The 24,875-nt window shown below is 39.3% G+C and overlaps 1 protein-coding gene across 3 annotated transcripts; it reads right to left on the reverse strand.

Moving 5' to 3' along the window:
• Nucleotides 1–1,015: 1,015 nt before the first annotated feature.
• LOC307013315 (interleukin-31 receptor subunit alpha) lies at nt 1,016–24,810 on the reverse strand. 3 transcript variants are annotated; one of them, XM_079640664.1, is made up of 16 exons: nt 24,768–24,810; nt 20,176–20,331; nt 18,310–18,469; nt 15,887–15,946; nt 14,930–15,099; nt 14,679–14,848; nt 12,904–13,087; nt 12,030–12,112; nt 11,221–11,452; nt 10,007–10,195; nt 9,771–9,875; nt 7,388–7,534; nt 6,650–6,781; nt 6,363–6,453; nt 4,487–4,568; nt 1,016–3,634 (listed from the first exon to the last, which is right to left on the reverse strand). In XM_079640664.1, exons 2-16 carry the CDS (start codon nt 20,231–20,233, stop codon nt 3,086–3,088), a joined length of 2,412 nt encoding a protein of 803 aa, XP_079496790.1. In that variant the 5' UTR covers nt 20,234–20,331; nt 24,768–24,810; the 3' UTR covers nt 1,016–3,085. The 3 variants fall into 3 exon arrangements, with proteins under 3 accessions (XP_079496790.1, XP_079496789.1, XP_079496791.1); XM_079640663.1 differs by having other exon boundaries at nt 6,363–6,459; XM_079640665.1 differs by lacking the exon at nt 9,771–9,875 and having other exon boundaries at nt 6,363–6,459.
• Nucleotides 24,811–24,875: the final 65 nt, after the last annotated feature.

Genomic DNA, 24,875 nt, shown 5'->3' on the forward strand with positions numbered 1-24,875 from the left:
TTGGGTGAACAGATTCAGAAGGCAAACGAACCAAGTTTTTAAACTTTAGCGGGTAAACGCATTTAAAATACCATTTGAAAATAATTTCATTGTAGATGTCCTACTAAAATTGCCAGATTGAAGTTTAAATTCCACCATAGGGACAATACACATTTAAAGGTAACTCATTACTTGATTGATTTCGCTTTCAATGTTTCAATACAATTGGCAAATGTGTAGTTTTTCAGAGAGAAGCGAGATATAGCAATGTATTCATATCCATAATTATGGAGTAAGTAGAATGCTATATTCAGGCATAAGGTATTAAGAGGTCATCGTGGTGGAATGAGCTCCCCATTGAAATCAGGACAGCAGAAAGCTTACACATCTTCCGGCGCAGACTGAAAACTCATCTCTTTCGACTCCACTTCGAGCGATAGAATTACTAACAAAGCACTTATATACTAATAAAGGGCTGGCTTATCTGAAACCAGTTGAGTAGCACTTGAAATGTTTGGCTCTATGAAACCTGATGTGATTCTGTTTTTCTTCAAGATTGTATCTTCCTGGTCAAATGTACTTATTGTAAGTCTTTGGATAAAAGCGTCAGCTAAATGTAATGTAATGTAATGTCATCAGAAAGTCATAAAAACTAAGAAAAGCACATTTGAGATGTATTTCCTGAGATGTATTTCTTGCAGAAAAGTGCTTATTGGCTCAGTTGATTATGGCCATATAACAGTGGATGGCTTATCTTAATATTGCATTCTGCTGATAAAATCAGAAAAAATCAGAATCCAAAAACGAATCCAGTGTGAGTAGCATAAGAGACGTTTAGGCCCCAGTGGGGATCACTCACAGTATTTAATCACAGTTTTTTGCCACGTGTTCCACAGAGTGCTTGTAAGAAATGTATTTTTAAATCCATTGATTTAAAGCCATCTATTTATTTCTAGTTATAGAAAAAAAATGTACTTTCATTCTTGAGATGCATCGCCCTATCACAGTAGGAGAAGCACACAGATAATAATCAGAATAGGGGCTGAAATCCATTTATTTTCAGGTTCCTGTCACACTGTCATAGCTCACTGGCACTCGAATTGAGCAGTGTTATGCAGGGTGAATAAGTTATGAATCCAAACTTTTACAAAAAGCGTGCATTCTGATCAAATGTAGAAATGGTGGTACATGCGTTCACCGCACATTTTAACATTCAAACAAACAATACAAATTATATGTGAAACTGACCAGCAGGGACATGATGGATGACGTTTAGAGGGTGAGAGATGCTGTTACACAGACTTTTAAATATTCTTTGTTTGCAGTGTTCAATAAGTTACTTCAAATGTAAAGTAATCATTTCTGTAAAATGGTTTTAGTTTGTCTTAGGTTTTTCTTCATAACCAAAAGTGAGGCTTCCCAGAGCATCATAAGAACCCAGGCCCATTTTTACTTTTGGGAAAATTAGGGGGAACATAATTTAGACTAAATAGACCACATAGATCACATTTCTGACAAGTAACCCCCCTAGTGTGAAATATCTGAAAAGTGACATGTATGTCACATTGGGCTTTAATGGTAAAGTAACTCTTATTTATAACTTAATTAATCAGGATGATTTTTTGGTTTCAAATTAGTTTGAACATTCTTTGAATTGAAGAATAAAGAATATATTAACTAAATATAATTGACTCAGCTAAATGAACTGAGCAGATCATAATCATATTTCTAATTGTGCATATATGTCACTCCTTAATTAATTTCTCTCACTTAATTTACTGTTAAAGTTTAGGGTTAAAGTCCCGATGTGACACCAGTCTCACAGCGATATTTATCTAATTTGTTTCATATCAATTTGATCAAGAAATGTTTTCACAACAGGTTAAATATAATAAAGGACATGTTATGTAAGTATTTTAATTCTTAAATGTTACCTTTAGCAAGAAAAAGAAAAAGCTTTCAAAATGTATCTAGTTCTGTCACATGTGTTAGTCTGAAACATGGACATCTTGGACATGTTGTTATGGGAACACAAAATCACATGACCTGGCCCATGACCCACCGGACTGTTCAGTGTGTGTCACTTAGGGAATTAATCAGATATAAACAAGGCTAAAGCTGTATGAGGAACTTTCCAGAACATTTAAATGTCATGTGACACCTGTGTCACGGTGGGTCCTATTGGGTTTAGCTGCATACTAGCACGAAAAGTTAAAACAGGCCTTCTCAAACATCAGTGTAAACAGTATTTACAGAAGATGTTGTTGCGTGCAAGCAGCATTCTTCTTATTTACATTCCTCAGTATTCAAAGAATGTCTCAAACAAACTGTCCAGTATAGGAATCAGCTGTCTCTGGTAGCACAATGTTCACAACACATTATAAAACCTTCACAGTGGATCAAACAAAAAATATCACAAGTCATTTACAAATAAAACTTTGATTTTTTTCATGTTTTGTCATGTCTTACTCATACAGCGCGACTGTAATTAAAATAGTATTTTGATTTCAAGTCATGACTGTACAATTTCTGTACAGACAATTATCTTAGCATCAAGAAAGGGAGGAAACAGGGAAAACAGCCAGCCTCTGTCCAAAGGTAAATAAAAATAAATCCCTATTACCACAAATGATTGTTTTTATAAACGTCTTTGTTTCACAGTTCATACTACATTTTGTACCTGTGGAACCTATTATTTGTCAAGAAATCAGGAGTATGTTTGCAATAAATGTACACCATTACTTTACATTGGGGAGGGTGGATAAAAAAAATCACAGTACTTGGCTCCCTTTATTGACTTGAAAAACGAATCCAAAATCCAATCTTCTCAATTATTTCTACATTCATAATATTGAGCATTTAAAAATGTTGATTCACTCTCAATGCAAAGAAATGTTTTATAAGAAGTCAATGGGGTTGTACATATTATCAATTGACACTGTGATCAAACAATTAAAGTTGTATTTCCCTTTAATTAAATCAAACAGCAGGGGAGATGGGTCACACTGCAGGGAGGTAGGAGAAATCGACAAAAATAGAGTGGGAGGAAGGTGATCCACTCAAAATGTCATCAAGATGAGGGCAGGCCCGGAGCGAGGGGACAGACTTATACAGACTTTGAGAAGAAGGGTGTCTGGGTGCTGTGCCCTGAGGAGGATTGAGAGGAGACAGGGCTCTGATGTTTTTTCAGGAAAAGAGGGACGTTTTTCAGCTCATCTGTTTGGTATGGAGGGGACTCAGATCTCCTGGAGCTCACAGACGGTTCACTGTCTCCACCTAGCTGCCGCTTAACGTCAGTAACGCTGACAGAGCTGTGCTGCCAGGCGTTGGATTGGAGATATGTCGGGGACGTGAGGAGTGAAGGGACACTTTGGAGCATCTCAGGGAAGACGACTTTGGCGTAGATGGAGGATATATCAGTGTCAGAGGTCGTCCCGGCTCTAGTTGGGTCATTCTCAGATTTTTTGGTGTCTTCAGGTTTCGGAGCTCCTGAAACTGGCAGCGAAGAGTTGCGGTGACAGAAATACGTTTGGAGACTTTTTTGATAGTCGAGGTCCTGATCTGTGTCCGGGCTCTGCAGCTCACATTCATCCAGCAAAATAACTTCAGAGTATAAGATTTCCGCCTTTTCCGCCATCGTAGGCCGCTTAATACTCTGAGGTGAAGAGACAAAAGGATTTTTTGGGGGTTAACAGTTTTTAACTTTCTGCTCGTTAAACCTGCAATAAGCAGGGAGCAGCACAAACAAGTGACACAACAATACAGTTTTTTTTATTTATTATCGTACCTTTTAAGTTGATATTGCAAACATGTTTGCATATTTACGCATCCAGTACAGAGAAAAGATTGTTATTCATTTCAAAATTTGCTTCTGGCCATCTAGTGACTTCAATGCACTCTGTTTTACCTCGTGTTTTGGTCTCTACCAAATTCTGAGTGAAATATGTGGCTCGTCAGCTGCTAAATGATCCACTTTGTTGGACAACTAGTCTCCAACTATGTCAGTGTGCTGGGTAAGCAGTTCTTAATATGTGGGCCTACAGTATGCAGCAGTGGACAAAGTACTAATATTATACTTATGTAAATGAGTTATTCCACAGTGTAGAAATACTCTGCTACAAGTACAAATCCTGATGTCAAACTATAACTAACTTGAAATTGCATTACAGAAATCTCTCTCCATTTCAAATCACGTCTCAAATCATATCTTTTCCCACTGGCATATCCACCCTGATCACATGACACTCGGTTCTTATTGGTTATATTGTCCTGTTTTTCTGCTGGTGTTTCGTTTTGTGTTTTTGTATTTCGCTCGGCGACCTTGAGAGCCTTGAAAGGCGCTTATATAAATAAATTGCATTATTATTATTATTATTATTATTATTATTGTTAAGTATAGTACAAGTTCCTCGAAAATGTTTCTGGGTAAATGTCTCGAGTAAAAGTCCACCATTGACAGTGTGTTAGGATTTAGCAGACAGTTGATAGGAGAGGGTTTATAGTTTACCTCCAAATGAATTTTGGGGCTCCAGTGGGCCAAGCTGCTTTTGGAAGGGTTGGGGATGTCTCGACACAGCTTCTGTTTCACCCTGCAAGGTTATTGGTTAGGATAAACATTAAAGAATCAACAAAATAATTACCGGAAATGATTAACAAATATTCAAAGTAGGCCAACCAGTAAAAGTGTGACACTGAACTTAGAGTAGGAATGTGCAGAGATGGCAAAAGTACGCACATCCTTTACTCAAGTAGAAGTACAGATGCTCGTGTTTAAAAATACTCTGGTAAAAGTAGAAGTACTGGCTAAAAGTACTCAAAGTAAAGAAGTATGGGCTTTGAAATGTACTTAACCCTTCTCTTGCGTTAGGTCATATCCCCCTTCCCATACTATTTTCGGTCAAAATTGACCTGTATTTCTTTTTTTGCACAGTGATATCTCTGGAACCCCTTATCCAATTTTGATGGTTGACATCTCATTTGAACAGTCAAAGCAAGTAGAATCAAGGGGTGACAGACAAAATGACACCAGGGGTGAATTTCATGTTATAATTTTGCAGTAAGTTCAAAGATAGTGCTTACTGTACATTACTGTATATTATCAAAATGCTTGCCATGTAGGCTGTGTTTACTGGATATGGAAATGCTTGGTTGATGTTGTAGCTGAGATTATTCCCGTTCCAATGATGTATGGGATGTATTGATTTGATACAAGCAAGTCAGTGTTTCATTGTGTACTTTCAACTACAGTATATGGTCCGGACCCACCGGTGGGCCCATCAAGTTCAGCATTCACTGTGATGAATATAAAATAAGACACTGTTATATAAAATAAGATACTGTTTTCCTCAATGAATATTTAGAGAAAAATAAATAGTCAGGGCTCCTCTCCCTCAGGGGCCTCTTCCTGGTCTGTTGACTGTTGGTCAGGCTCATGGATCGCTGTTGTCTTCCATTTCTGAGACATCGTCCTCTATGTCTGGTTCAATCTCCTCTTCATCTGGTTCAAAACATTTGTCCAGAGCCTCTCTGACAGAAAATCGCCTAATCGGTCACCTACTCATTGTGTCAATGAGTCAAATGTGGGCAAGGCACAAATATAACTGCATGAGAGACAGTAAGGGAGGGGGCATGCAGTGTGTGTGTGTGTGTGTGTGTGTGTGTGTGTGTGTGTGTGTGTGTGTGTGTGTGTGTGTGTGTGTGTGTGTGTGTGTGTGTGTGTGTGTGTGTATGTGTGTGTGTGTGTGTGTGCGTGTGTGTGTGTGTGTGTGTGGAAATGTTTTCCATCTGCAGGATGGACATAATATACTCATACCCATTAATTTTCTATGGCGGTCAATTCCAAGTGATCATCAATTGTATATGTTCAGAGGCCTAGTGTGGAGGATAACATAAGGTCTTGAGGCAATTGGATGAAAAACACAATATTTATGATTAAAAAAAAGTCACTCGGTCACTTTTGACCCGAAACGCAAGAGAAGGGTAAAGTAAAAAGTACCCATAACTACCAGCTGTTTTAAAGAGTACCTGACCTCCCTTTATATTAATAGAACAATAATGTCATTGTTAGCTGAATGTTTCCATGCTGAACAACGGCAACATGACAACATCTTCATTGGTCCCTCTTCTTTAGAGAAGACCAGGAAATGATGGATACACGGATCGTGTTCAAATCAATAGGCACGCAATGACTCTAAATAATAATGATCACGCCACAAAACACAGATTAAAACTAAAGTAACGAGACTGTTTTGAAAATGTAAGAAGTAAAAGTAAAAAGTCGTCAGAAAAATAAGTAGTTGAGTGAAGTACTGATACCAGGAAAATGTACTTAAGTACAGCAACGAAGTATTTGTACTCCGTATGTGTTTGTGTTGAGATCTTACTTCTTGCTCTGGGCCAGGCAGGCCATCAGCACCAGCGCCAGTGAAGTCAGGATGAGAGGCAGGGCGGCATACAGCACTATGGAGACTTCCTCTGAGCCTTCACACACAAACACACACACTTAAAGATATACAGTAGCAATGTGTGTTCTCTTATTTTGAGGATACAGTGATGTTGTGTGTGTGTGTGTGTGTGTGTGTGTGTGTGTGTGTGTGTGTGTGTGTGTGTGTGTGTGTGTGTGTGTGTGTGTGTGTGTGTGTGTGTGTGTGTGTGTGTGTGTGTGTATCACCTATGTGTACTCTAGCTTTGGGTCCAGCTGCTCCGGCTCCAGCGTCGGTGTTGGCCTGCATGAAGATGTCGTAGTTCCCCGGTGACAGATCCTCCAGAGTGTACCCGAGAGCCTGACCAGGCACAGTCACTCCTGATTTAAAAAGAAAAGAAAGAGCATGTGACAAAAGATAATGAACAAGTAACATTTGATATCTACAAACAAAGTGTTCAATTACCCTCACAAGGACACAAAAATAAGAATAATATCTATAATCTTAAAACATTTGACTGGTAAATGTAGTCTATATCAGTGTGTTTAGAAACATGTGTTATATAATCTGTAACTGATTTCTGTTTCCATGGTTGTGTTTGAGTTGTTTTTCTTTCTATTCTTAAAAGGTGGAAAATGGATTAGTATTGAGAATAATGGGGGATGTATTATAGGATTAAAATGATTCACTGAATGCATCACAAACATAACAATACACATGTGTTAACAGTCAACGTAATGGTGATCTATCTAACATTAAATGGAAAGGACACAAACTACATACTTAATCCTAAAGAACTACAATTGAAGTGTAAAGAAATAAGATCACTGACAAAAAAGTGTGAGCCATTGAGTGTGTAATCATCCTACTCACAAACCCTTTCAACAGGCCTGTTAGAGTAAAGCGTTTCCTTTTACACTCAACTGTATTCATACACGTGTAAAGTGCAGGCCTACGTTAACTTTAAATGTGTGTGTGTCACTCACTCTCAGTTGAGTGGTCTGGTGTGATGTAGAAGATTGTGAAGTTGCGGATGAAACCGTGGAGCAGCTCCACAGGAACAGGGAACCACGTGAGACCTACTTTGCTGCCGGAGATCTTATGTACCGACACTTTAGGACCAGCTGAGGGCGCTACAGAGAGGGACAAGAGACACAGGACATGTCAAAGTCAGTCAAAGTCAACTTTATTGTCAATCTTTCAGTTTGTGTGTACAGACAGAGAGATCGAAATATCGTTTCCCACAATCCCGAATACAATAACAAAGATATAAAAAATATGTAACTATATATATATATACACAATCAACCGATACATTTATACATATGCACACATTTAGACATTAATACAACAACAACAATGAACAATCTCAATGTAGTGAGAATAAGACTGGATCCCTGTCTGTAAATTAACTAAGTACATTTACTTAAGTACAATGTTCAGTTACTTGTACTCTACTTGAGTATTTCAATGTTGTGCTACTTTGAATTGTAGTGGAGTAGAAATACAGAGGTAAATTGTGTACTTTGCAGATTTGGATTACAAATGTGAAATATAATCAACTCAAAAATGAAGAGCTCCACCTGGAGTAAGTTCACAAGCTACCCTGCAGTATACAGAGTAATTAAAACTATCTGCACCTTTACCAGCTTTGATAAACACATCAATGCATCAATATGTATTCATCTGAAATGGGATATTCTGCATAATGAATACTTTTACTTTTGCTACTTTAAGTATATTTTGATGATAATACTTGTGTTGTTTTAACTGAGTAAGACTTTGAATGCAGGACTTGTACTTGTAACAGAGTATTCCTATGCTCTGGTACTTCTACTTTTAGTCAAGTACAAGATCTGAGAACTTCTTCCACATCTAGCAACGACTGATGTGGTTACAGGCTTGGGGAGTAACAGATTATATGTAGAGGGATAATCAGGTTACAAAAAAAGGTAACTGTCCCTTACAGTTCCACTGGTTTGTTTTTGGGATTGTTTATAGACTACTACCTAATTATGCTTAATGAAAGGCAGGTTTTTAAATTGAGATTCTTCTCTTCTTACATATACACTTGATATTTCTTTCCCTTTGGCATTCACTTGCATTGCATTTGATATTCAGCTAATCCAAAAGTAACAGAAGTAATCAAGTTACATTACTTTTATCCGATTACATTTTTACACAGGTAACTAATAATTGTAAAGGATTACATTTTGTAAGTTACCCTCCACAACTCTGTATGGAATTACATCAACCGGCTGTGAGGATATTGTCTGATCTGACGATACAATCAAACAACAGTTTTATTGTTTTCTAACAAACAAGACGTTATGCTCAGGATCTTTGTGATGTTTTCATTGTGATCACAATCGCAGAGGCGGAAACCAATACAATACAAGTCAAACCCCAGCTGGAATTCATTTGAAACCATTTGTTCCTTGTTTTTGTTTTCTTCCTTGTCATGTTTAACATCTCGCAGATGTTCTTATTGAATCAAACAATTCATGACTGGGACCATTAGATAAAGAATCAACAGATGTCGAGCTCTTATTGAATCACCTCATAACCACCTCATTGCACAACCTTAAGGCAAGGCAAGTTTATTATTATAGCACCTTTCAACACAAGGCAATTCAAAGTGCTTTACAAAAATGAAAGACGTTAAGAAATCGTGCAGCTGAAACCCATTATAAAAACATTCATTCAAAAGCAAAGATAAACATAACACGTGAAAAACACAGGTATACAATACATGAATAAAAGTTACAGTGCAGTGTAAGATATGATTAGTTCAATTAAAAGCAGCGGCAAAAAGAAAAGTCTTCAGACTGGATTTAAAAATAGTCAAAGTTGCAGCGGACCTGCAGGTTTCTGGTGGTTTGTTCCAGATATTTGGAGCATAATAACTGAACGCTGCGTCTCCGTGTTCAGTTCTCCGTCCCAGAAGACCTGACAGTTCTGGATGGTTCATGATTTAGCAGGAGATCCGAAATGTGTTTTGGCCCTAAACCATTCGATGCTTTTTTAAACCAGCAACAGTATTAGCTGATCAGCTGTTATATTGGAACACAAAGCCCTAATCAATCTCTCATTTAGAGGCAACTTTTTATTATCAAGTATTGATGTTAAATTATTAAGAAGAACAATAGTATGCCTTGATTTAAAATAGGTTTATTTACAAACTTATATTATTTTAAGGTCACAATACTTCAATGCTGCAGTATTTATGACACTTAGTTTACTTAAAGGGGACCTATCATGCAAAATACACCTTTGTACGTCTTTTATACATGAAATGGTGCTGTCCTGGTCTGAATCTATTTGTACAGCTTGGAATGAGATAAAAATAGTTTCCTGTAGACCACGTACCTCCTTGGCGAGTATAAACGTGAGTGGTCCTGTTCTGTCCCGCCCCTCGTTCCCCATACAGCGCTCTGACAGAGACAGCATAACACTCCATGGGCTTCACTCCCTCTAAAGCAACATAGAGAGGAAATAACTAATCAGTTGGCAATCATAGATTCTAAGATGTATCCCTCCAAAAAGTTTAAATAAAGGCGCGTCATGTCTTACTCATTTAGCTGTTGGAGGTATTGTTGGATTACCTGTGATGACCCGCTGTGTACAGAAGCGACTCAGCAGTTCCCAGTGTAGGGCGCTGCTGTTTTTCTCTCTGACTGCAAACCACTCCAACACAAAGCCATTCATGGACCGATCCACTGGAGCCGTCCAACGGACATCCAATCCACTGTCATTTAGGGTACTTACAGTGAATTGGCTCGGGGCTGCTGGATCTGAAGAGAAATAAGAAAGAAAATGAAAAAGGCAATATAAACTGTAAAAAAATTAACGTTAAGAAGTTTAATATTCTGATTTCAGTATTTTTTCTATTAATCCCAATGGAAGAAATTATGCATATTTCCAGTAGAGTTCTAGAGACTTGGAAATCTATGCAAAGTAGCACTGAAACTGTTCTGGTGACAAAGTGGAAAAAATATTTGTTATGGGATTTTGTAATGGATTTTCCTCCTTTTGACTCCCATCTTGAAGCAAACATACCTATTTAGATGTATCAAAGTAACAAAGTAGTCTTGTGGCCACTATAGTCAGCATGTCAATGTATTCTTGGACTAAATACATAACCCAATGTAAATAGGTGAATCCTGACGTAAAGGTCTCCTAATATACTGTTTCTCATCAATATATTATAGGTCTCAGATATATACAAACATGTCTCTGAAGTGTTTGGCTCGAAATACCAAACAGATCGTGTATTGTAGCATCCCATAATCCCCTCTGTTTCAGCCCTGTTTCCAAAGTGCTGATTCTCTGTCTGTTACTTTAGATGAAAATAAGGAGCCCCTCCCCATGCCCCTCAGAGATATTTGGTTAAAAAGAACACAATGGTGCTCTAAGAGGAGATTCAAGTGATAAGGGGGGGAGGGGGGGGGGGGGTTACCTTGCTTGGTGATTGGCTAATGGTTACACAAGCCAGAACATTGTTATGACATCATAAAGTGGCCAAAATCTGATCAGCTCGTTTTCAGATAGGTTTTTATACTTTCAGAATCTCTTTACACAGAGGGGAAACATGTTTATGTATACAAGACATGAAAAAGTGGATTTTGCAAAATAGGTGACCTTTAATAAAAGCACGTTGAGGGGTTGTAAAGACTGAAATAGCGCAATATAAAAAAGGCAGTCCATTTACTAATACATTTGACCAAAGTGTCAACAAGAGTGTTAAGAGTCTCAGGCGATGAAGTATCCATGTCTACACCTTGATTTCTGACCCATGGTTGATATAGTGCGACCCCACCTGTGTCAGAGGCTCCACTGAACCATATCCGGGCTTCGGACGAGGCCCCTGCCGAGGTGGAGGCCGTCAGGGCGCAGGAGCACCGTCCAGCAGGAAGGAGCAAGCTACAGGAAGTACTCGTAAGGTGCAAATCTCTGCAGCTCCCGTGATCATTCAGGACGTGAGAGCCCTCTGTCTGACACGTCACGTTGTAGAAAAGGACTCTGCCATTTGCTAGAGGGCGAGGCAAAGGCTGTGAACCATGAGAGAAAACAACAAGCAAGAAGAACATGTGAGCAGCTGTGAGATGATGGAGGTATAATCAGAATATCCTTATATATAAACAGAGATTGTATGAAATTAAATTCCCTCTTTCTCCAGCTATTTCAGTTTGGTTGAATCAGACTATAAACGCAATAAAAAGGTAGTTTCAGATAGAAAACAAATTAGGGGCTGGCATTGAGGAGGTGTAGTGATGGTGATTAAAAACTAATCAGATCCGAAAGTTATTAAAATGTAAAACGCTAAAGCTCAAAGCAATGAAAGGAGACAGTCTTGATATACACACACACACACACACACACACACACACACACACACACACACACACACACACACACACACACACACACACACACACACACACACACACACACACACACACACACACACACACACACACACACACACACACACACACACACACACACACACACACACACACACACACACACACACACACACACACACACACACACACACACACACACACACACACACACACACACGCACACACACACACACACACACAGACACACACACACACACACCTTCCAGAGCAGTGTGATGAGCCTCCAACCCCTCTTGTCTGTCTGTCTCACTTGCCTCCAGAAGGCTGGTGCTGCAGATGGAGCTGGTAAATGGAAGAAGGGGAATGTAAGGTGCAGTAGATTGTGTCAAGAGATAACAACAGGTTCAGACCAGTTCAGATATTATTTTTGGAGTGGTTCTGGACCCCACCCTGCTGTTCCACAGAAAATAGATGACAAACTGGTATGACTATGCATATTGCTGATGTGAGGACTTCCTCTAGTGCCAACATTCACTGAATGGCTTGGCACAGACTTTTCTAGACAGTCATGGTGTCCAGAGGATAAGTCCTAAACTTAGCATCAAGAGGATATGACATGTGTGGCTTCATGGGGAATGTCTCTTTGGGACGGATTAAAGAGGACTTAGTATTCACACATCACGTCGACAAAAAGCTATTAAAAAGACAGCATCAATGAGGAAAGAGGGAATGCCACAAAAGTTTCAACTACATTTGGATAGTAGTTCAAACATTTGTGGCATCCAACCTTACTTGGATTTTAGTAAGGTTAAAAATACTTTAAAATGTAGCCAATACAATTTTGGATAAATAAGTGTGCCGGATGAATTGCCTTAAAAACATGGCACACATCCATGAATTCCTGCCATTGTATCTGGGCAGATTTTCCATTCTTGAGAAATATGACATTACCATCAGCCAATGAGTACAAAATTAGCATGCCGACCTTTAACCGCAGAGCTGCAAGCATAGCTGTAGTTTCAACCCTAACTATTTCATCGTGATATCCTCTACTGGCTTTCTTATAGAGTAGGAGCTACAGCGTTTCAACACACGGTAGCCTACACCATTTTGTAAAGTCAGTTTCCCCTCACCGTCCTCTCCTGTCTTCCCCAGGCAGGTGTTGCTCCACGGGCTCCATGGACTCTCTGGGCCCCTGAAGCGATGACGGAGCCGGATGTTGTACAAAGTGTCCGGCCTGAAGATACAAACTTCATAACAGAAGCTGTCGCCTGTCACCGTCACATTTTGGACCTGAGCATGGATCTGTATAGCCTCCTGAGACCCAGAAAGAAAAAGGTTTCAAATTTCCTTTTTTTTTTTATCACACAAGTCTTTAGGGAGGTATAAACATAATGACTAACAAAAACTAAAAATATATATTTGTATTTTATTGTGTGTCCTTTGTAGAGGACATTGGGTGTTAGCTATGTGAAGCATAGTTTACAAACAACATTAACATACAAGTACATTTAGACAACATTAGAGCACAACAACTCAATGCAACAAATATTGAGCCCCTCATTTGTAGTACTCCATCCTTTTTTGAAATGCAGAGATACATCTGACACTTGATGTATGTTTTCCCACTGCATCGTCTGCCATGAACCCTACAGAAACCTAAGTGTTAATTTTGGCCCATAGTGGACTCCATTTGTGTTGTAAAATGGGGGAAATAAAAAAGTTAGCAAATCCCCATGTCCTCAGAGGACATTCATAAAAACATTTAGTTTTAAGTCAAACAAGTATTACACTGCTCTGAAAACTCACTACACTAACTCCTAAGATGTTCCTTTACTGTAAATAATAAAAAATATTGAACTCACAAAACACTGGTAAATACAAAATTACAAACGTACCATTTCTCTTTCTATAAACAGTGCTTGTGTTGATGGACGCCATTTTGAAATACAATGAAATTATCTTTTTCAAAGCCACACCCCCAAATATGTCATAAGTTTGAAAAGCTCAGGACGTCCTCTGTGGAGTACAATTGGGCTCAATGCTGTGGCATGTATGACCTCAAAGTAATGGACCAAAACCCAATGTGCTCCACAGAGGACAAAAATGAATGGGTGGGTCTCTGGAGGATATGATAAATAATCGGGAAAAGTAAGGTGCGCGTTAGAGGAAGCTTCACATTTTGTCTTTCCTTAAATTAGTCTTTATTTTAAAACAGTAATACTTAACTTTATTAATAAAACAGCTTAACAGTGTTTTAACTAACCATGCAAGGAAGCCTAACAGGTTTTTACATTTTGTCCCAGTTTCTTAGATTTTTTGGGACATCCTTTGGATCAATCCCAAAACATTTAAAGGGGCCCTATTGTGATTTGTTGGGGGTTTCCCTTTCCTGTAGTGTGTTTGTGGCAGCGGGGTGTGGTTAGGGCGCGGGCTGCTGGAGTGAAGGGAGTGGCTCAGCAGGAGGCCAGACAGCTGATCAGAATCAGATAATCAGTCCCTAAAAGCATGTGGTAACCTGGTTCTGGTCTGTCTTGCAGTAGGCTGGATCCTAGAAGGACACCAAAGGACCTGTGAAGGATCCCGCACAGGCAACGTGTTTTGTGTATGTTTAACAATAAACCCCTGTGTTACACCCAAAGCCTGCTCTTTCCGTCCCTCATTGAACCCTGTGTGAGCGGAGAGGCTGACCGTGTTATAGGGTTTTGTGCATGTAAACGTTCTGCAAAGGCTGAGTTTCTCTCCCACACTCTGCCATGGGATCTAGATATTGTACATTTGGTCTCGACTTTGAGCAACATGTTTCCATTTCTGAAAAAAATCTACACCCCGCTCCTTAACTTTATTTCTGAATGTGTTCCTTTATGCAAGTGTCATTTTGTTTTGTGTGTATTTGGGAGTGTCAGACCTGCCCCTGTGCTGTGAAGTTGAACTCTATCTGGGAGTTCAGTTTTCCCGCTTTGATTTCAGAGGCAGCCACAGGAAACACAGACAAGGTGCGTCTCCAGGTTACAGTCAGACACCGAGGACTCCCGCCGACTGACTTTGTGCTTGTCAAATCCGCTGGAGGCAACATCACTGAGAAAGAAAGGGAGAAATCAGTGAGATGGAAAAGAGGAAAAATAACATAGTTAGTAGAAAGAAGTACAAGGGCCTCACCTTCAGTCCTGCCTGACTGACAGCGGGGTCGGGATGTGATGTTATGTTTGGGGCCGTGTGCTGTGATGCTGATGCAGAAGCAGTTCCTCACATCAATACTTTCTAACGTCGCCGTGCAGCGGGTGTTAGGCGTGATGCAGGTGAACTTTTTGTCAGAGCTATTTGGTGGTCTGTGCTTCCCCAAATGCACATAAAATTAGAAATACATACCCATTAACACAAACAGAAGCATTTAAAAACAAGGTTCATCTGAGTTCTCAAGTCAACAAGGAGGCACAAAATCACAAGCCCTGTCAGTCACACACACATTACTTAGCACACATCACAATACTGCTCACACACACGGCTCCCACTCAATACCATCTGAAATGTTGCAACATTCACCCAAAAAAAGTTAAGAGTTGATGTGGACGCTGTGCGATTCTTATCATCTCAGTGCAGCATACCAAGAGTCACACCAATGTGAGATTCAAAGCAGATTATAGACTGAGGCCTTCGCATGTAACAGACAAGCTAAAATGCTGACACAAACTAAATCAAATGAGCTTTTCTTATGAACCCTATGGAACCCTCAGGTCTTCTGGTGCTGGCCTTAATCATGTCTCCAGTTAAAAACAAAGACCCTCGTAAGGAATTATTACGGCCCCTGAATGTGGAACAGCCTCCCAAGAGAACTGAGGGCCGCAGAGGGGGTTCATACTATTGAGAGCAAACTAAAGACCTGAATTGTATTTATTAATTAGAAAGGGAGAAACTCCCACTGGAAAGAACGTTGGGATTTTAGCCTTGGCAGACCTCTCATGTGCACAAAAACCTATATAACACACTACAGAAAAGGGGAAACCCCCCCCCCCCAAAAAAAGCTTAATATGGCCCCTTTAAGTTTTAGTCCATGATGCTAAACAACAAAAAACTAATATTAAGCAGGAATACGGAGGATGAGTTGAGGAGTCTTACAGCCGGAGGAAGGAATCTGTTGTGCAGTCTGATGAGAGGACGCCCCGTGTTGGGTTCGAACTGCAGGCAGAAAAATAAATGTTGGGTTAGAAGGTACAGGTTGGAAGGAAGAGTAGTTAAGCTATCTGCATAATGTCTGCATCATTCTTTTGATATTTAGAAAGAAACAAACCTAAGTGATAGGTGAGTTAGGCTTTTAGGGTACAATACAATCAGATTAATTTAGTGGACAGGATTTCCAAGTACAGCATAGACAAATCCTGTCTGATATCAAAGGTACATCTGAGACACTATCAGATACTATGTGTTTCCTGTTTAACAGCAACTCAGTTTAAGAAAAGATCGTTTCAGGCGTTTAATCTTGACAGGCTGCAGAAATGTAAAAGGGAAGCGGTTTATCAAGTAAAATGTTAAAAAAATGTAATTTGTTTGTCATTTTTTCTGTGGTATCTGCATCCACTGTTACTGTTACTGATGATAATGAATTAAACACTGTTTAGAAAAAACCTAACTAAATGATAGGTCATAAAAAAAATTAAGAAAGGTTAGAGGGGTAGGATGAAAAGTGTGTTGCTGACACATTTGGGAAAATAATTGAGAGACAGACAAACACATTGTTTCGGGCTACAGTTGTAATTTGGCAATGTGCAAATAACAGAACAACACCTGAAAGGACAACGCGGACCAAATGCATGTTGAAACAAAATATGCAAATGTTCCACACAGGGAACAAAGGTGTGATGGGTTTAATATAAAATAAAATCCTGTGCTATGGCATACAGGGCAAATCCCAGTTCAAGAACAAATTCTTCCTATTCTACCCAGATACATGATATCACAATGGGGTCCTCAAATGGGGTCCTCGATTAATAATTATTTATATCATCTCAATAAATAATCTTTCATCAGAAAAACAGTCTCTCCCGGTTGACATTTGTCTTACTGAATAATCCTATCCCATTAAAGTCACACATTGACTACACACAAAGAAAACAACCGTATCCCCCAGACAATAAAAACAAACATTTTATAACAAAAAGATGAGCATGACTTCCAACTAGGGATGTAACGATATACCGAGTATCGCGGTATCGCGGTAAATAAATTTCCCAATACCGTCGTGAGACTGACAAAATCTACCGCGATTTTAAAAAAAAAAAAAATTTTAAAAATTTTTTTTTTTTTTTTAAACAGTTTTTTTTTTTTTAAACCTTTATTTAACCAGGTGGTCCCATTGAGATCATCGATCTCTTTTTCAAGAGAGACCTGTCCAACATGGCAGCAAGTAGGTTACAACATGAAAATAAAACAACAGATAACACAAAAGGACATCGTATTTACAGGGCTACATTTACACACCTAGAGACATTGACAAGTACCAACCATATAGTTATATCTCGCCATGTCAATAAGCCTGGCGTTAGACTTTTTCGCTGTCCGTCATTTTGACAGACAGGATCGTAAAATATCCGTCATAATCCCTTATTACCCGTCGGGTCTGAACAGTTCACGATAGAGCATGCTCGTGAACTGTCAACGGGGGGTGGGGGGGGGGCGGTGTTATGCCGTGTGTGCATGCACCTCGCGGGACGCGCACAGCGTGAAGCAAAACCTCCCAGACATGTATTGATCTGTACGGCAAAGTACGGTTTGGGAACTATATCATTTCCTTTTGGAGGGCATGCATAACACGGCATAACACCAGAGCCTCGCTGCGGGGAAACGTTGGCGCTGTTCCGAGTTTGTTCTAATCTGTCAAAATGACAGACTGCTTTCAGATTTTTCCGTCATTGTTAAATAAAATATTCGGTTAACGCGACCACTGGTGTCCCAGCAACATCAGTACCAAGCGAGAGAGTTGTTTCCAGAGCAGGGGATATTGTAAATGCCCAAACACCCCAGCTTATAAATACCTGGAAATGTGGACATTCTCATATTCCTAAAAACCTGTCTGATGATGCTGAGTGAGTGACTAGTGAGTTTGAGTTGAGTTACTTGAAAAACTAAAGTGAAACTTGATTTATTTTATTGCAGGGTCTGATTATTAAATGTCCTTGTTTATTTGTGAGATGCAGTTGCATAAAGAAAATGCTTACTTTGTTGGGTAGTACCAGTAGTTACAAAAACACTGGGTTTTCTTGTTCCAGTCTGTTACTGTCACTTTGTTTTTGACACTTTAAAATACTGCTATCCTACAAAAAGGCTGTAAAAATCAGATTTATTATGTAATAAAGAAATATTTTCCGAATAAAAAAATGTTTTATTGAAAAAAAAAAATTTATGATTTTTTTTTTCTTCCCTTTATTATTCAATATCGCGATAAATACCGTACCGTGGACTTGTTATCGCGATATTATCGTACCGTGAGTTTTTGGTATCGTTACATCCCTACTTCCAACATATTTAAGGAATGTTTTGCTCACATAAAGACCAGTTGAACTTGCAGAGTGTATCGAGTCGTGTGGTTGTCTCCGGCCTCCCAGTGGCAGGTGACATTAGCTCGATTCAGGAACACACAGCGGAGCAGCCGCGGGGCGGGGGGTTGCGCCTCGGGGAGCGTAATGGAGAAAGCTGGAGGCAAGGCTGTTCATGGAGAGAGGCTGGAGTTAACGACATTAAAAGGTCACCTATTGTGCAAAATCCACTTTTTCATGTCTTTTATACATAAACATGTGTCCCCTCTGTGTAAAGAGATTCTGAAAGTTTCAGGAAAAAAGATTTGCTCACTTTTTGTCCTGATCCATTTATATAAAAACCTGTCTGAAAATGAGCTGATCAGATTTTGGCCACTTTATGATGTCATAACGATTTGTTTGGCTTGTGTAACCATTAGCCAATCACCAACCAAGGTAACCCCCTCCCCCACCTTATCACCTGTATCTCCTCATAGAGCACCATTGTGTTATTTTTAATCAAATATCTCTCAGAGGGGCATGGGGAGTGGCTCCTTATTTTCATCTAAAGTAACAGACAGAGAATCTGTCTTTAAGGGGAACATTCTGCAAGTCATTGATGAGAACATTGGCTTAGGAAACACCTTCGGGCAGAACGTGGGTTTAACTGGTAGCAAATAAAGAAACAAAAGAAGGAGAAACGTGGGAGAGATAAGGTGTCTGTGAATCTGTTTTATCATCCAACTGTTGCTAAACGGCAGCCCTTCAATCCTCCACAAACGTATTGAAACAAACCCCTGGAGAACTATCTCCATCTAATCAGGCGCGTAGGATGAACATGATTCCTATTCTGTCAAATACTTGTGCACAGAATGCCATTGCTCTTTTGGCCTGAGGACTTCTTAGACCTGACTGTACAAGATGATTGCCTTCAATTTCACAACATGATCATACTACGCTTTACAAACCAGTTGCTTGAGAGCATACTTTTTACCCTAATTTAACTTGAACTTGTTTCCTTTGCTCCTGGTGGTCAATATTTGCTACCATTTACTTCTTTGTTTTTCTTTATAATTTGTTTTTATAGATTGTTGCTGTTAAAGGAATAATTAACCAACGCTATGACTATTTTTATAAATTAATTCCTCCACTGTGTTACCAGTGTTTTTTTCTTCTTCTCTCATATGAATCCTTAGTGAACAGATATCACTCTCAAATGAGTTTGAGAAGTAGTGAGCATATGACTGGTAAATAAGACTAATACTGCGCGGGTTGCGTGACGATTTAACGAACGGGTATTTTTAAACAAATGTATTCTATTAATGAAAGATTTCTGCATTTTGACAATGTTTCAATGGTGAGTCATTTCACAATTACAAATATTCAGTTGTAGCTGTGTCACAATTTAATGTTTTATTTATTCCTGATGGTCAATATTTAATAGTATCACGCTTTTTGTCTTTTTCATAATTTTCTGAAATAGAATTAAAATAAAAAACGTAATTATTTCGAAAATGTTGAGAAGTAAACTGCTCTTTAAACTATTTCATATTTTTGGGGCAATTTGGCGTCACAACGTTCCTATTAGGCTTATTGTTTATCTTCTTTTCACCAGACACACTGATGAACTGCATCTTTATAACCAGATGAAAAAGTAGGCGGTGTTTATCCAACCCGTTGATGCATTCTACGTGTCAAAACAAGAAAAACAGACAGCACCATGATTAGTTGTGGTAGTAACTAACCTACAGCCAACTGACATGATCTAATTTACATAATGAATCAACACCCGTCCCAAATAATACGGATTTGCATCCTCCAGTTCTTATGGCAGTGTCCCAAATATCTCCATAGTTGCATGTTTTTCTCTGGATTTAAAAAAAGGGAATATGTTACCCAGGGTGAGTCCGGCCCCCAGGAGGCAGGTCCACAGCACGGCCCGGGGCCGCTCCATATACCCCCCCCGTATATCCTGGGGGTTCAGTCCTGCTCACTCACTGTCCGCCATCACACCAACAAGCTCTCAGCGCAAACACCCTGCATGCTGAACATCTTAAAACAGGAAATACATACAGTGGTGTGAGAAGTAATCACGTATTTTACTTATAGTACCAATAACAAATTGTGAAAATACTGTTAGGTAAAAGTCCCACAAGATTTTTGATGCGTAAATGTGTCTATCACAGCTAAAGGTGGAGCTATTTTAAGTGACTTTGTTGCTCATCTTAACATTACATTACATTACATGTCATTTGTTAGACGCTTTTATCCAAAGTGACTTACACACTCAATACTGTGGGCAATCCCCACAGGAGCAATTTGGGGTGAAGTGTCTTGCCCAGGGACACAACGACATGCTGAGTGCAGTGGGGTTTGAACCCTGATCCCAACACCAAGGCTCTATCCACTGCGCCACACGCCTCCTATTATAACCTATTATTACTCAAAACTTGAGTAAATGTACTTTACTACAACTCTCACCTCTTTTAAATTACGATTTTAAATGTCAATTTATATTTTGTGATTCCGCTGCACTATATCTTAAGGCTCTCTTTATTTTTGGAAAGCACTTTGAATTGCCTTGTGTTGAAAGATGCTATTTACATACATTTGCCTTATATCCAACAATGAGAACATAATGTCAAATTTGACAAAGATTCACACGGTGAAAGGGCCAGATGTCCAAGAATGACTCAGTGTAGAGCAGTGGTTCTCAAAGTGGGGGGCGCGCCCCCCCTGGGGGGCGCAAAGGCATACCAGGGGGGGCGCGAGAGACCAGGAGGAAAAATGGTAAAAATGTAAAAGATAAAAAAATAAAAAATCATAAATTGAAAAATTATTTATTCGAAAATAATATGATGCAGTACTATTACGTCTGGTTCTCTGTGTTTCATTAAAGCTCGGCTCTGTGTGTGTGTGGAACGAGCCATTTTGTGTGCGCGAGCGAGAGAGAGAGAGCGCACTGGTACCGGGGATCGTTGTTGTTAGCTTCTGGTGCTAGCGAGCTACGCTAACGGACATAAGGAGCTTTTTCAACAACAAAGTGGAGGAGAGTCCTCTCCTGTCAGACTGAGAGACTCAGTGAGCTAAAGCAGGGGTTCCCAACCTTTATTGTGCCAAGGACCGGCAGATACATTAAAAAAAATTTGCGGACCGGTTGTCAATTTTAGCTGATTTTAATATTTACTCACCAGCAGGTGGCAACAGAGGCTAATTGTTTTTAACAGCCTGAAGAAATACTAATATGCATCCAAAACATATTAATAACGTTTAAAACCAGGATACAATTAAAACAAAAAATTAGGACCGCTTTACAAATATTAATATAATATATGATATAATATAGCCTAATATGGCAATATAAGGCTGTTACATTGTATGTAACAAATAATAGAACAATATGCATCCAAAACATATTAACAACGTTTAAAACCAGGATACAATCAAAACAAATTAGGACCACTGTACACATATTGATATAACTGAAATGTCAGGGAGACCCCTAGGCTTGTTTGCCAGCCATAATAACGTCATACCGGGGCGTTCGTTCCGGTGCACTCCGACAGCATTTAGAACTACATCGAGATTAAGATTAAACTAACTTATTTTGGGAACACCCACATACCTATGGAGTTGGCCAGATGTGTGTAATTACTGTTCATGGTAATTTGAAAACAAATGCCGTTGTTGGACACACACAAACACACCGAACATACACACACACACAGCGGAGCTGAGCAGAGCACATACACACACACATCATGTGCCTTTGTGACCGGACATTTCCTTCATACAACGAGTAATAGGGGTAATATTCAGGCCGTTCGGTGTGTGTGTGTGTGAAACGTAGCAGCCTGCAGTGGGGAACACAGTGAAGGCTGTGTGTACACGCTGGTGCTGCACTTCTCAGAGGCTGCCTCCTGATGCTGCAGCCATTTCATGAAGTGAAGGAGGTTTTACAAATAAAAAAAATAGCTCTACACCCCTGGCCGCAATGTCCTTAAAATGAAGTCCGAGTTCGAAATATATCTCAAATAATGTATGCACTGCCACTTCCCCACATAAACATAACAGTCTGCGATTAAACGGTTGTCTCCTGTGTGCTCCACTTCCTATTGGCGCACCGGTAACTTTCTCTGTGCATAAATGAACAATGATAAAATATTTTTAAATATTTCTAATTCTGCAAATATTACGATAAACTCACAGCCATTTCGCGGCCCGGCAGTAACACCTCGGCCCGGTACCAGTCCGCGGACCGGGGGTTGGGAACCCCTGAGCTAAAGGACTCTCAGTGTTTAGATAGTTCACTTTAGTCTAAGTTATCTCAGTGGGTCTCAAACGGTTTGTTCACGATTAATGTAAACAATTATTTCTGAGGCACACGTTTATATGATCATTATAGTCATAAAAAAATAAGAGAATAAATGAAAAACAGGTATGAAATACTATATGGCAGTAAAACAAGAATAACGTTTAAAAGGGTGATTTGTAAAATATCCATAAAGAAAAAGTAAATCTGTTTACAGTTCTGTTTCATATGGGTGTTGAGAGATGTATCCATAGATCTCTTCATTTTGCTCTCAAAGTGCACCAGATTGATGCATTTAACTTCAATATTTAAAAATAAATCTTCCCGGGGGAGCTTGCCCCCGGACCCCCCTATGTGAGGTCCACACACCACCTATAAAAATAGCACTTTACCCTATGCCGTGAGCTGATTATCAAGCCTTCATTGTAACTGTCTCACTGTGTATATGCGTGGGGAATGTTGCAGTAGAAAATTCCACTGTAGCGCCCGGTACATTAATGGGAAACCCTAAATGTTTGAGCACCCTCTATGAAACGTCAAGCTACACCACAGCACCCCCAAAATAAATTTCTGGCGCCGCCACTGAGCCTGACTATTTGTGTTGGGGGGGCCCGACTTTTTTTTTTCTCCAAAGGGGGGGGCCTGACAGAAAAAGTTTGAGAACCACTGGTGTAGAGGATGCATTTCATCATTTTGATTGTAAAACTTCCTGTTTAGTAGTGTCACTACAACATTTGGATTGTTTTGAGCACTTTAGCAGTTATTCAACTTGGCGTTGCCACATAGCAAATGTGTCAGTTTGTACAAGAAGAGACAATCTGATTTCTTATGGTGGGTCTAAAGGGTGTTTGTGTTTACATTTATCTGGTTCATCCATCATAATAAAGACTAAACATCAGGTCTAACCTTTTATGATTATCAGCATTTTAACTTCAAGAGAGTTCAGGCTTATTATGGAGCATCCCCAAGGACAGGTGAAATATAAATAATATAAATCTAATGTAAAAGCTCTTCAATGAATCCAATCTTTGTGAAGCTTGTAACGCTTCGGTTCCGGTAACCCCATACTGAAAGATCTTGATTCAACTCATTTTTGGAGATGTTGTTTAAAGTAGAATTGTAGTACTGGACTGCTTGGTGACACTTTCCTGTATTTCCCCTACGTCTATTGTATACAGTGTCAACAAAAGAAGAGCACTGCAAGCTTCACAAGTATAAACCTTTTCTCTCGTTCTATAAAACACTTGCATCTATTTCTTGTTTAAAAGCAGAAATACAACGACTAAACTGTATTTATAATTTTTCACCATAAATGTTCAGAGCACTTGTTGGACAAACGAATGACCCCGGTTTCATATTATTGGATTATTATTACTGATACATTAACATTTCAGCATCAGTTTATTTTGCAGCTGGTCGAGTTGATGTTTATTACATATATACAGAAAGTACAATTAAAGCTGCAATATATCGTTTTTAATACATTCATCTACTTTTTTCTTTGTTAAACGAGGTAGTCTTCTGAGCAGATTCCCATCACATATACATGTGTAGCATTTGAGTTCCTACTTCATGTCGCCTTAAGGAGTAATGGAGAAGGGAGGTTATTCTACTACCTATTTTTTTGCGCGGACAGGTGTGTGTAACGCAAACTGTGCAACAGGTGAGTGGGTGAGGGAATGGTGAGAAGTGAAACCAGAAAGAGTGTTACATATTTAAATGTTTAAATCGTTTTCAAACAAACCAGCCTCTAAAACACTAGCAGTACATTACATTTGAAAGGATATATTATATAACAAGTCTCAAATCGTAACATCTTAGAAGCTTGAACCAACATTTATTTTAGTAAATGCGTGACCATATAAATACAAAGTGTCGCAAAAATAAATTTCCATTTCAATCAATCAGTCGATTAATCAACGTATCCTCTCAGGTCTAATTACAGTGAAAGCAATCTCAAGAAATACAAAACCCCACAACTTCTCATCACATCAAGCAATCTATATTAGGAATGCACATTTGGATGTCTGAGTGAGTCCTTCTGTGACTACTTGAACAGTTTTGACACTTCACTTACACACAAAACCCATTCAGGCTTCGCGAGATATCCACGGAAAAGTTGAAGACACGAGCGCTAAATAAAACACTTGAAAATGTTTGAGTCAAAATCACTTACCGTTGCGAGCTCGACCAACACGCGCCTCTCCGAGTCCAATGACCGACTTGATGGATCAGAGGGACTACTAACACCCGCCTTCCAGCGTCAACACATGTTAATTGTGAG

This window comes from Notothenia rossii (assembly GCF_949606895.1).
Source record: "Notothenia rossii genome assembly, chromosome: 7".
Taxonomy (NCBI): Eukaryota; Metazoa; Chordata; class Actinopteri; order Perciformes; family Nototheniidae; genus Notothenia; species Notothenia rossii.